This window comes from Silene latifolia, chromosome 10, assembly GCF_048544455.1.
Source record: "Silene latifolia isolate original U9 population chromosome 10, ASM4854445v1, whole genome shotgun sequence".
Classification (NCBI taxonomy): domain Eukaryota; kingdom Viridiplantae; phylum Streptophyta; class Magnoliopsida; order Caryophyllales; family Caryophyllaceae; genus Silene; species Silene latifolia.
In genome coordinates this window covers 71,303,892-71,317,492 of record NC_133535.1, presented here as the reverse complement: position 1 = coordinate 71,317,492, position 13,601 = coordinate 71,303,892, and the positions used below count along the sequence as shown (strand labels likewise).

The window sequence follows — 13,601 nt, the reverse complement described above, 5'->3', positions numbered from 1 at the left end:
TGGATTCTTTGGAAGCCCAATTTGTTTGATGTTCTGGTTTGTCAATATGATGCACAATTTATCCACACAAGAGTAACTTCCAGAATATCCCAGCAGCAGTTTTTGTTAACTATGGTGTATGCCTATAATGATGGGACTGGAAGGAGGGATCTGTGGCATAAATTCAGAGTAATTGTAGGACATTGTACAGGGCCTTGGGCACTGGCATGTGATTTCAACATAGTTATTACCCCTGCTTAAAGACTCGGAGCAAATATTAAACAAACTGATATGGATGAGTTCATTGATTGCATATCTACTTGTGGTGTGACTGATATAGTTGCTACTGGGGCATTTTTTAATTGGACTAATGAACTAGATCCAACTACCAGAGTGTTTAGTAGACTGGATAGGTTTATGGTCAATCAGGAATGGCTAAATCAGTTCCCTAATATGGTGGCTCATTTCCACCCAGAGGGTCTGTTTAACCATTGTCCATGCACTGTTAGCAATGTTTCTCTAGGAGATGGAATAAGAGCTAGTTTTAAATACTTTAATATGTGGGGCAAGGCTACTTTCTTTCTACCTGTAATCACTGAGGAGTGGTAGAAGATTTATCCAGGGCATAAGATGTTTACTGTCATTAAGAAACCGAAAGCCTTAAAACCTGATTTGAAAAGATTAAATATAGACTGTTATGCTGATATTGAAAACTCCACAACAATTGCTATTCAAGTACAATTAGCTAAGGACATCTAGAATCTTGATCTTATTCAGCAGGAGTTTGAGACTGCTGCTACTCTGAAGGAATTAACTGTGGCAAGAGATAGTTTTTTGAGCCAAAAAGCAAAGTCAAAGTGGTTAGAAGCTGGGGACAGTAACACTGCCTATTTCCATGGTGCAATAAAAAAGAGAGTTAGTATGAATAAAGTTATTCAGATTGAGGATCAATATGGGACTGTTTTCACTGAATAGCCATAGCATTCAAAATGCATTCCTGGACTAGAAGGACTAAGGTTAGTCCCTTCCGCCAAAGATCCTATCACACTTTATTGTGATAATAGAGCGGCCATCTTTCAAGCTAAAGAACCCAGGTCTAGCAACAAGTCTAGACATATACCCAGAAATTTCATATGATTAGGGATTACATTGAAAGGAAGGAAATAAAGATTTGTAAGGTTGGGACAGATGATAATATTGCTAATCCTTTAACCAAGATTCTACCTCAGGCTACGCAAGACCGACATGTAGCTTCCATGGGTCTTAAGCGTATGCCTAATTTGTATCAGATTATGAGATATGAAGTAATAATATGAACTAAAGTAACTACTTACACTTCATATAAGTAATGTGATCAAAGTACTACAAAATTTTGTAATTAAACAACAAAACATTATAAACGAACAACAACATAACTTCAAAATTAGCCTTTTTATTTTGCGACATTACTCTTCCCCTCTAAAAAGGAACTTCGTCCCCGAAGTTCACCACCAAAAATTACAACACATATTACCTATTACTTGCTTCATAACATGAATTAGAAACATATTATTTATTATGGACATTACTCGCTAGGCATATACTCGTGAAATTATAAATCATACATAAACCACCGGAATAACTAGCCGCCGTCGATAAAGCACGCTAATATCGTATACACAAACGTATGAAGAGATGTAACTTTAATGGAGCAATAGAAATATGGCATATGTAATATTAAAACAACAAGAGACCGTCACCACTTCACTACTTTTTACAGATATGCATATAAAACCGAAACTTGATGTCCAACATATGAAATTAACGGTTCATAGGTGTTACTATGCACTAATAACTACATTAAACATCAAACTTGCAATTATAAAACAATTGCACACTTTTAATTTTCGAAAACCTCCTGTAACAGTGCTACTCGATCGAGTATGTAGTGGTACTCGATGGAGTGCCATGCTACTCGATCGAGTTTCTTGGCTACTTGATCGAGTAGCCCAAAGATCAGAATGCTTTTTATCCCTCTTTCCTGCAGCTACTCGATAGAGTACGGGGTACTCTGTCGAGTACCTACAGGCCAAGTTGCCTTATAAAATTTGCCATAAATCAACATACATATACATAGTCGTCATATAACTCGAGTCGGGATGACTCCCCGACTCCCAACATCCTGCAACAAGGTCAAAATATCAAATCCGGCCTTATGGCCAACAATACAAGTCCATAAACCAAGTCTCAAAGAAAACAACTACCAACATCTAACAATGCTACCAACATCTAAAACCAACGACCATAAAGAAAGATAAAACGAGGAGCATCACTCCTCCTGCTGCTGCTGCTGCTCTACCACCACCTCATCATCACCACCACCTCAAGAAGTACCCGCTCCCGATGACCCAATCCCCGCATCTACTCCTGCTCCGGCTCCCGGACTCACGTACCATGGGGTCAAGCCAACGTAGACAAAGGACTGAGGTGTCCCCCACGTCGACTGATCCACCCCGTAGGAGTGGAAAACCCCTGTGTAGTCCCCAACTCCACTCCACCAAACCGGATGCGGTCCCTCGGTCCCTATCCCCTGAGTGTACGCCATCTCGTGCATGTTCCTGAGTGTCAAAGTAGATGACACTCTCTCCGCCAAGTAGCTGGATCGCGTCTCCGGGGTGTCGAGGTAAAGGTAGCACGGAAAAGGATGCTGCTGCTGCTCTGTTGCTACTGGCCGTGGCCTAGTCTCCGAGGTTCTCTCCCTCACTCGACGGGGTCCTCTCCCCAACCTAGGTCTCTCCACCACCACGACCGCCGCATTCTCGCCCTTCTTCGGCTCTGGCATCACCTCGAGAATCGTGTCGTCGATGAGGTATGTCTGCAGCTGGCGGGGTCTATCAACATCCTCCTCCTCCTCCTCCTCCTCATCATCAGAGTCCACAGTCACTACCACCGGCTCTAAGGGCTCCGTCGGTGGGAGGTGCTCAGGAGCTGGAATTTTCATCCAACTCATGCCCCACACCCTCCAAGCTAGGCTACCGTCAGCCAAGGTCCTCAACCATTTCAGGTCGAGATAGTAGTCATGGTCCATAGTGGGCACTGGGGTAGCTAGAGGCACGTACTCCGAAGAAGCCTCAAAAGAGGTTAGCTTTTCAGCTAACCGAGTGGCGATAGCGCCACAACTCAAGTACCGGGAAGAGGCAGTAGCCATCAAGGCAAGGGCAACACAAACCATAGAAGGAGCATTAAAGACCACTTTCCTGGCCCACTCCGGGTTGAGGTAAGACATCAGAAGCAACACCTCATGATTATTCAGTTTACTGATATCCGGTCTATCATAAAGGAGGTTCGAAAGAGAACGGAGAAAGACCCTCAAGGTAACATGCTGAACGTCATTAATTAACATGTTACTTGAGGTTGGAGCTGGCTTTCCAGTCAGACAAGGCATTAGGCGGCAGACACCGCACTCAGCAGGAATATCAGTGATAGAATCCTTGGGAGGCTTGGCCAACCCAAGGTGAGACGCAAACAGATCCATAGTCAACAGAAAACTGGTGTTCATAAACCTAAACTCAACGGTGCGGGGCTGGGTCATAGCTAAAGGAGCTCATAAACTCCAAGGTAAGAAAAGGATAAGAGTGTTTCCTCAGCCTATACAACCCAATAAGGCCCAAAGTCTCAAAAATGTGACGGACATCCGTCTCTATCTCCAAATCCTTCGACAAAGTAGTATCTATACACCTCATCGGGCTCATTTTGCGTTTTTGTAAAACTACAAAACGCTCTCGCTGTTTGAAATCGACAAAAACAACAGAAGGGTACTCCGGAACTGCGGGTACCACGGGTCCACTCCCTTTCCCAATCTCAGGTTGAGTAACCCTCCCCCGTTTACTTTGACGGGTTCCTACATTCGGTCTCGGCATCTGTGTTCAGCACATGACTTAAGCAACTTTCATAAACACGTAAAGCATATACTTCATGTAATTTGGACATTACATACTCAGCTAGGTACACAAATTTACCAACAAGTTCGACATGTGAAGCACATAATTCATGCCATTAACTTTGAATACTCAGCTAGGTACACACATTCACCAGCAGTTTCCCAAATTTGATATATAAACTCGGTTCATGACTACTCATAAACCACAATTGTGAAAAATTTATCATGGTGAATACACATGCTCAACAAATTCTAACATCCTAGCATGATTCTCATGTTACCCTATACACACACTTAACAACATGTGAAGCATTTGAACAAGCTCATGGAAAGGTAATTTAGAACATATCATCATCAACCTTCAATATTAGGAACAACAACTTAATTAAACTTTTCAAACGGTCTCTACAGCTGTAACAATTTTGACATATTCTTCATCATTCATCATCCCTACTATCATACTGAAGTTCAACCTTTACTTAAACAGTCATATACAACACCAAATTTCAGATATAACAAACGAATTTCCTCTTGGGGCACTTTTAAGACGGAGTTTTAAGGCAACTTTTTAAGGTGAAAATCATCAAAATCCATCCTTCAACATGATATAAACAATACATAGGACTCAATTCCATCATCTAATCATTGTAAAACAATCAAAATCAATTTCGATTTTTGTAAACCCTAGAAATTTCGGTTTCCATTTTGCAATTTCTAGTCTAATTTACAGCAATTAATCACCAACAATCATACAAGGGAAGCATGTGAATCCTATTACAACAATTAAAAGCAATAATCTATCCATGTGAATCGAAAATTTCAGATTGTTTCACCATTCTAACACATTCAAATCAATAAATCATGTAAATTAGGAAGAAAAGCATACCTTGATTGAGTAGCAAAGTAAAGAAACGAAATTAAACAAAGAAATAAACCCCAAGAATCACCACCAACACATGATGAGGAAAGGTTTTGAGAGGAATTAGGCTTAGGTTTTTGAAATATAGAAGAAGAATGAGAAGAATAGAAAGAATAGGGGTTTTAAGAAACCCGTAAGATTCAATGTACAGTAACCTACTCGATCGAGTGTCTAGGGTACTCGATCGAGTACCACCCTACTTGATCGAGTAGGCGCTATTTCGTCGAGTATCTGCAGAAATTTTTTCACATCCCGACGTCATAGGTTCCTAACTAGATCGAGTGAGGACTACTCGGTCTAGTAAGCACTCGCACTCGGTCAATTATAGTTAAGTACTCGGTCAGAAATACGAAGTAACTTGAAGATTCCTGCAAAACAACATCACGTGTCGATTCCAAACTAAGTTCGGAATTCGGCACTAATTATCACACTCGTTCACGTATTACAATCATTACTCACGCATAACGTATCGCCTCAACTAATAAGGTGTATGTCACATTACGCTACACAAATTACCCAACTCGGTTTACCTGCTACCGAATCATTCATAAACATAATCACGTCATCATATTACACTTAAAAACTCGCCTTAACATATCGCTACCAAACTCGCGTTCACAATAACATGAAACATATAATTAACATTAATTCATTCTTTCATATAACATATAATTGCATATCCGCATAACAAATTAATCTATCATGTTCTACATTCAATCATAAGCAAATCATCTTTCACAAATCAATTATTACGCAGCGGAAAAATTTCAACCAATAAACAAGGCATAAACGCATTACTATATGCTATGTTTTAAATTATAACTCAACAATTCTATAACTATCATCATCGTACTCACGGTAGGGTTTATAAACTTGTACATGACTACCGTCACCATCAACTTACAGCAAACACCAGCATGTTCATCCTTCTATTATAGCACACCCATTCACATTCTCACGCATTTCTATCGAATAAACTTTTGTCACGTATTTCGAAATCATCGCACAAGCTCACTAATCATGCCAAAACTTCACTAAGAACGACCCAAATACAGCTATCACATCCTTATTAACTCCAACCAAGGCTCAACTACAAGTAGCTCCGACACAATGAGCATACATATCACACATATACACACGGACTCCACATTCCCGTACCATGTGACTGGCTTAAGTATCATGGGGCCAAGATTTTGAAATGAGGGCGCCTACTCACCCAAAACCTAGCATCAGCTGGGGCTCCCATTACACATACACCAGGTTCATTTTATTAGACTCACTACGTTCATTATTTTTATTTGTTACAGGTTCCAAAATCGCCGCTCTGATACCACTTTGTAACACCCCCATATTCAGAGGAACCTTAACTAGGCTTTCCTTAGCATATAAGGGCGTTACCATCTCGGTTGCCCGAGGATAGTAATTATCAAATATCGATAAGAGAACTATTATGTTATATTACAAGTGATTTAAACCAACAAACAATATAAAGATACAACTCAAAGCTACACTCTAAAGCTATCGAATCTCGTGAAGACTCATCCCTACCTGGACTCCGGCTATCAACAATATCAACACCTGCTAAGACCGACTGCTCACCATAAGGGATCACGGCAGACACATAACAAACAAACAACCACACAAGGTCAGTACTGAGATAAGATACGACAACAACAACATAGCTATTAACACGACACGACACTAACAATCTCACACACAATCACCATAATCCAAGCAACCTCACATCGATCGTCCACTAGACCCGACCACGCGGTGGGGGACCGCAGCCGTTCCCACCTAAGCCCCGCTCATCATATCGAGCGATAACCCTGTCCATTAATGTGCACATCTCTTCTGTGGCGGGTTCCACAGAAGACGAATCAAGGGCATGAAGCCACTCCCGCAAGTGACTCCACTCAGCCGAGAACGCATGTCGAGAACCAGAGACAAACAATCACAATCACCGCCGTCACAATAAAAATACGATATTAAACAATCACAATACAACCACAACAACCGACACACTAGACTATCTACAGAAACTGAGTAGGCGAACCCACCTTTAAGCAACTGCAACCAATCCTTGCCGACATACAACATCTCCAGCAATCAAACAATGCCTATAACCACAATACAATCATCTATTACTATCAAGCAAACCCTAACTGCAAAGATGAGGACACGGATGATGATTATGACATACCTATAAGGAGAAACTCAGCAAAAGACCGCTACCCGACTCAAGTGACGCTCTCCTAAGGCACAAGGATCTTCAAAAGGCTTCCATGGAGGTTTCATGGTGAAGGGAAGGGAAAGAGGCGACTGAAGGATAAGAGGAAAGTGGCGGAAATGATTTGCGGATATAACAAAACGCGATATAAAACCCTCGCTGAAAACTCGGTACTCGATCGAGTACCCAACATACTCGATCGAGTGGCCCCCTACTCGATCGAGTAACATAGCTACTCGATCGAGAAGCCTCTACTCGATAGAGTACCACTCTTAACACGTAACCCAAGATAGTTTTGGCACACATTTCTAAGATTACTCCCGCTCCCAAGGTCAGTCAACGCTGGTCAAAGGGTCTCTAAAAAGGCGGGTATTATACTCCCGATCGAGAAAACCACTCGCGATATGTTCATGTGCAAGTGCGACCTGAAAGACACCTTGCATTGAATGGGAGATTAAAACAGACAAGAGAATTGGTAGTGCACACCTTGTGTCGGACAAGTGGGAGATTGTTTGAGTTAGTGTCCTCCACAATAGTGCGTTTACATAATAAATCTCATTAAAGGAATATCATCAGGATATTTAATTATTTGATCCTCGTCAGTTGATTAACGTGAATCAATAACGGTTAGCTAACTAGATTTTGACGTTATTGTCGTGGGACGGCGCTGATTTACTGACCCCTTTCGGTCACACCTACAGGAATGAACCCCAATTGACAACTAATTAATTGTATGAGATACAATTTATTTAGTCCCTTAATTTATTGACTAATAGGTTAGTCGATTATTTCTAGAGAGACTTCGAGTTGCGAACTCGAGGCGCGGTTGTTATTATTTAATTATACGATAATTGAATAAATTTTATGAGACGGGTTTTAGTTAATTAATTGTTAATTTAATAAAATTATACTATTTGATTAATTTGATTAATATTAGTACGTAAATATTATGTGTAGCGGTACACGTATATTTACGGAGTGATTTGGACGAAATTAATCGAGTAGCATTTAAACATAAAACGATGTTTAAATAAAATTTACACGTATTTGTGCGACAAATATAAGAACAAAAATGGACCCGTAAATGGGACATTGGACCGTGTAAATGGAGTGTAGTGGATGATTAGAATCATAATCATTTCATTTTGCTTGTTTTTCTTCCATAAGTTGTCACATGACCATTATGCATGCCATAAAGATTGGACAAAAATTGAAACAAGTCCACTCCTACACACTACCGTCTCCCACCGGTTTTCCTCCTCTATTAAGATCAATTTTTGTTTATTTTTTACATGCTAGCTCACTTGTGTTTTGCATATGAACAAAAAATTGTCCATCTCTCTAAAATAAATATTCATCACTTACTAACCTTGTTAGTATACAAAATACATATTTTGTAAGCTTGTTAGTAATATTATAAATAGTATCAAGGGTTAATTTTACAAGTATCTAGTTAATACTTGTAAGATTATTTGGGTGTTGTTATTGGCCTTGAGACCACCTAGGTACCCGGCCACCCATAAAGAAATAAGAGGAGTTTTTCTTCTTTTTTGACATAATTCATTCTTACACAACACAACTTCTTACTCTTCTCCTCTTCTCTCTAAAATTGTGTTTTAGAATAGAAAACAAAGTTGTTCAAAATCATATATTTAGATTACTAAAAGTAGTAATAGAAATAATAATAATAAGATTAATTTTAAGGTCACTAATTTAATGTATCTAGTTAATATATAAATTAGCATTAAGGATGATTACCTTGGTACAATCCTTGAGGAGTAGATTCTACTATTGAATCTAAGGGTTTTTGTTGGAGCATTTGGATTTTCTTTAAGAAGACTAATTTGGAAGGAGTCCAATTAGTATATCCATTTCGGCCCTCATTGTAAGTTGAACGGTTTTCTTCTTACTTTGTATTATTTTGTTATGCATGCATAAGATCTAGTTAGTTTATGACTAAACTAAAACTTATATAGTTATTAGAAGTGACTAATAAGAGATATATGTATCCTACAATTGGTATCAGAGCAAGAGTTGTTGCATGCATAATAGGTTTTGTTTTTTCCGAGTTAATATGTTAACGTATAAAACTTAAAATTTGTGATTTATGAAGATAAATGCCACAAAAATTTTGCATGTTAAACATTATGGTCCTAAATTGATTTTAGGTCATTTTGATGATTTATGGTATTTTATTGCTCTTTAATATTGTTAAAATGCTAAAAAATAGTTAGACTATGATTCTGACCATGACATTTTTACACGACCTCACATGCATAATTTACAAATTGTATGTAAAATTTAATATAAAATGGTTTTATATAGCATGATTTATGATTTTTACATGTTAAAAGTCGATTAAATAGAGGTATTTATGTTAAAAATGGTTAGACTTTGTTCCTGCCCATGAAAATTTAGTATGTTATCACATGCAATATTTACACACTGTATTTAAATTTTTTAGATCAAATGGTTTAATTTTGCATGATTTATGACTTTTAGATGTAAAAATCGAATAAATAGTGACTAATTTTTGGCAAAAATAGCTAAAATAAATTTTATTGCATGAATATTTTTCCCAATGCTGTACATATGATATGAACATCAGATCTAAAGTTGCATGTTAATTTCATATGATTTTAATGGTTATTAATTTTTATGGGATATAAATTGATAAATAGCAACTTTAATAGTCAGGAATATAAATATTCAATTTTGGCTTAAAATTTGTCATTTCCAGGTTCTAGAAACTTGTTAAGAATATTCAAAATTTTAATTTTGATTTATTGCATAATTTTGTGTTTAATTTGGACTTAAAGGGTTAAAATTATGTTTTATACGATTTATTTGTGAAATAAATTAAAATAAATTAAAGGGGAAATTTTATTAAAATTTTGGGATGTTGGGAATTTTCCAGAATATACAAAATTATGATTTTGAAATTTTCGAATTTTTAGGAATTTTTGGGATTTATTTCCTTATTACTATGAATAATAGTGTTTAAAGAGCAATTATATAATATCAAGTTGAATTATTGTCAAATGTTTAGTGAAGATTAAATTTTGAGTCCTAAGAGTTGGAATAATTAAATTGGACATTTATGTGATTTATGTAATATTTTCTGATTTTAATAAGTTAATTGTCACAATAATCCATAAAACCGGACCATATATACGATATTAGCTTAAATAGGGCGATTTGGCACAAAACATGGCATGTTTCATATATATATTAATGCTGCATTTTTAGTATGATTGTCATATTTTATTTTATATAATTTTTGAATTATGTAATTTGTAATTAGTATGGCCTTAGTTTTAATTGGTATTTCCTAAAATGAATGGGGATATCGATTCGGTTGTAATTATTGTGATCTCGTATCACTTTTATTTTATTTAGTTTTACTTAATTTTATATTGTATAAAGTAGAAAAGCTATGTAATTTATTTATTCCGGATTTCCTTGAAGACGGTGCCATTCAAGAAGGCAGTCCAACAAAGACGGTGTTGCCTTGGAGTGTGTACCATATGAAGTTCAAGGGACCAAAGGAGTTGGTTTCCGAATTTGTAAATAGTTTATTTGATTTACTATTTTAGGAAGGCCATACTAGGATTTTATTGTTTTTGCTTTGCATTTGTTTTATATGTTTGCATGCATAGCCAAATCGCCATAACTTCACATGCATATTATTTTATCGAGTCATCGACCGTGTCAATTGTAATTATCGTAGTTCACCGCTTTAGTTCACTTAAAACGTGATAGATAATAAATTGACAAGACCTCTTACTAAATAATAATTGAGGATTAGCCTTACCAAGAGTAGAACCATGAGCCCCAATTTCATAAGGAAGTACGCTCGGCTCACCAGGGTGCTAAACTTGTTACGTTGGGTAAGTGGGTGGTAAATTGTTAGTACATTGAAATTTGGATTGATCTCAACGGAAGTATTCGTGACCGTAGTCGCATGTGTTCCGGGCTAAAGATAAATATTAAAGTAATTTTATCTTTATCGACCGAGAGTTCTAGAAGTAGGATCGATTAAAGAGTTAATTCACCGAGTTATATTAATTAGGGATGAATCGGCTCGACGTGCCCGAGTTGATATGAATTTGGATCTCGGGATCATTTATAATCGTTAGGTAGAGGTCACTATATAAATGCTAAAACATTCTTAAATGTTTTATAATATAACGATGAATGTTTGATTTTTCCACTATGTCGTTGTTTTATGTGGTTCTTTATCATCGCTCCTACTTATATATGATATCAATTCGATTATAACACGAATCTCCACTAAACCACTATTCCTAATGACAAAGAATCTCTTTCTAAAATTGAACCGTATCATAGGTTGTTGACTAACTCCATAGGAATCGTTCTATTCCATAGAACTAGATAGGAGTCGTCCTATGCAAATACAAGATTAACATCTTAAATTCCTAACATACCTATGTTTGATTTCTTGTGAAAAAATATGAATACAAGTAGTACTTAGTCAAAAGGTGTTTTGATAATATCTTCATTGCATACATGGTTCAAAAGTCTTATTGCTCAATCCAAATAAATGTCATCAAGCATTTAAGTTGTTAAGCACATGACATTGTAAAATTGGTAAATTAATTTGTTAGAAATTTTGATTAACCAATTATCACTTTAAAAGTAATTCTTGTGAAGAATTAACTAGGAATTTATATGAAGATAAGTCTTCATCAAGTAGAAATTCTTGAAGTGAGTGGGAGCAATAAGGGCTAAAGTATCTATCTTAATTGTTAAGGATAGAACTAGGCTTGAAAAATAAAGTGTTAAATAGAGACAAATTCCTAAATAAGTAAAGATCAAGGAAGTTGGTCGTGTGACACCAACATATTCCTTCTTAAATATGTATGACATTGACATAGCATTCTTGAGAATTATCACGTCATGAGTATTTGATACAAATTTGTGAACAATGTTAGAAAATCCCACATTTCATAATTATGAAATGTGGCTAAAGATGTCGTAACCACCTTTCTAAATGGGTATTTAGAGGAGAATGTGTTTATATCACAATCCCTGGGTTTTTTTTTTTAAATCCTTAGAACCCTAACATTGAATAATCGTACGACGACTACCAAGAATAAAGTTAGAAATTTTCATGAATGGAACTAGGGTAGTTACCATTTCATCAATGATCAAATGAATGTTGTAGTATACTCATTTTAGTTTTGTATTTGGAAATATATCTCAATAATTGTTATGATGTATAATATGTCTAAATTAGAATATAATTTGTAGTTTTGCACAAATGGTAAAGGGTTTTACCATTATGCAATTAAAACAAGTGTTGTGCCCTTACATACCACGATTGTAACACCTCCATTTATTTAGGAGCCTTTAGCAAGACGTTCCCTATAAATAGGATTGTTACCATCTCGGTTTCCCGAGGTAAATGATACAAATTAAAACAAACCAAAGTACTTTAACTGAAAGAATGGTTTTACTACATTGCCAACCGATTAAATATAAAACTTAACATTACAATTTACTACGCAGCGGAAATAACATAAATAAAGTAGTATAAGTCAACTAAGTGATCTAGACAGCAACTATGGTCCAAGTCGAGCTCACATCCCGATGCTCCCAAGTCAGCTAATCTTTAGTACCTGTCAAATCTGCTCCCCATTATGGTTCATCACAGGTGATCACGAATACACGGTCAACCACGAGGTTGAGTAGGATAAAATACATTAAAACAACCAATCTCTCACAACTGTCAATATTCCAATCTCAACTGTTCACATGTCACATCTCGACATCAACTATCCACGTTATCCACCAGAGACTAAGCCTGGGGCCTTCTAATTATTCACACACGTTATCCACCAGAGACTAAGCCTGGGCAGTCAAACAACCGCCACAAACCTCCATATCCGACCACCAAGACACCACCAAGGTGGTCGACTAACACCAATGGTCCCAACCCATCATAGCCCAGGTCAGGTTAGGTCCAATTGGTGGGTCAAATAAGGGTTCGATTCCCCTGGTTCAAACCCGCTATAGCCCAATCCCGCCACCTTAAGACGCCCCAATAACCACTAAGGCCAGGTCAGAGACGGTCAGAGAAGGGTTAGACAGAGTCATGGTGGTCCAATTCTACCCTAGGTTCAAAATCACGATTCTATGGTTGTTCATACGGTGGTATATGGTGGTGTTAAAGTCTATGTTAAAACGTTATAACAAAAATAATTGAGTTTAAGACGGTTTACCTTTTATCGCTAATAGCTCTTTAATTCTATCCTTCTTTGTTTTAGATTTCTTCCTTCTTTTATAAATTATTTTTCAGATTTCTTTATATTTATAACTAGGTTTAGGATGTGTAACACACTAATTAGGAAACTATTATAAATTACCTTATTATTATTATAATTATGAAATACAATTATTATTATTATTAGTATTACTAATATCACTATTATTATTATTATTATAGCATATTTACCAAGTATTATTATTATTCTATGAATTATCATATATTGTTATTATTTGGTTGTCATCCCAACTCATTATTCTATTAA

General features: G+C 36.7%; 1 protein-coding gene across 1 annotated transcript; it reads left to right on the top strand.

Annotated features, from left to right (window-relative positions):
* The first annotated feature begins 270 nt into the window (after positions 1-270).
* Positions 271-954, top strand: LOC141607753 (uncharacterized). Its single transcript, XM_074427103.1, has 2 exons — positions 271-567; positions 760-954. The coding sequence occupies exons 1-2, from the start codon at positions 271-273 to the stop codon at positions 952-954; spliced, it is 492 nt and encodes a 163-aa protein (XP_074283204.1).
* Positions 955-13,601: the final 12,647 nt, after the last annotated feature.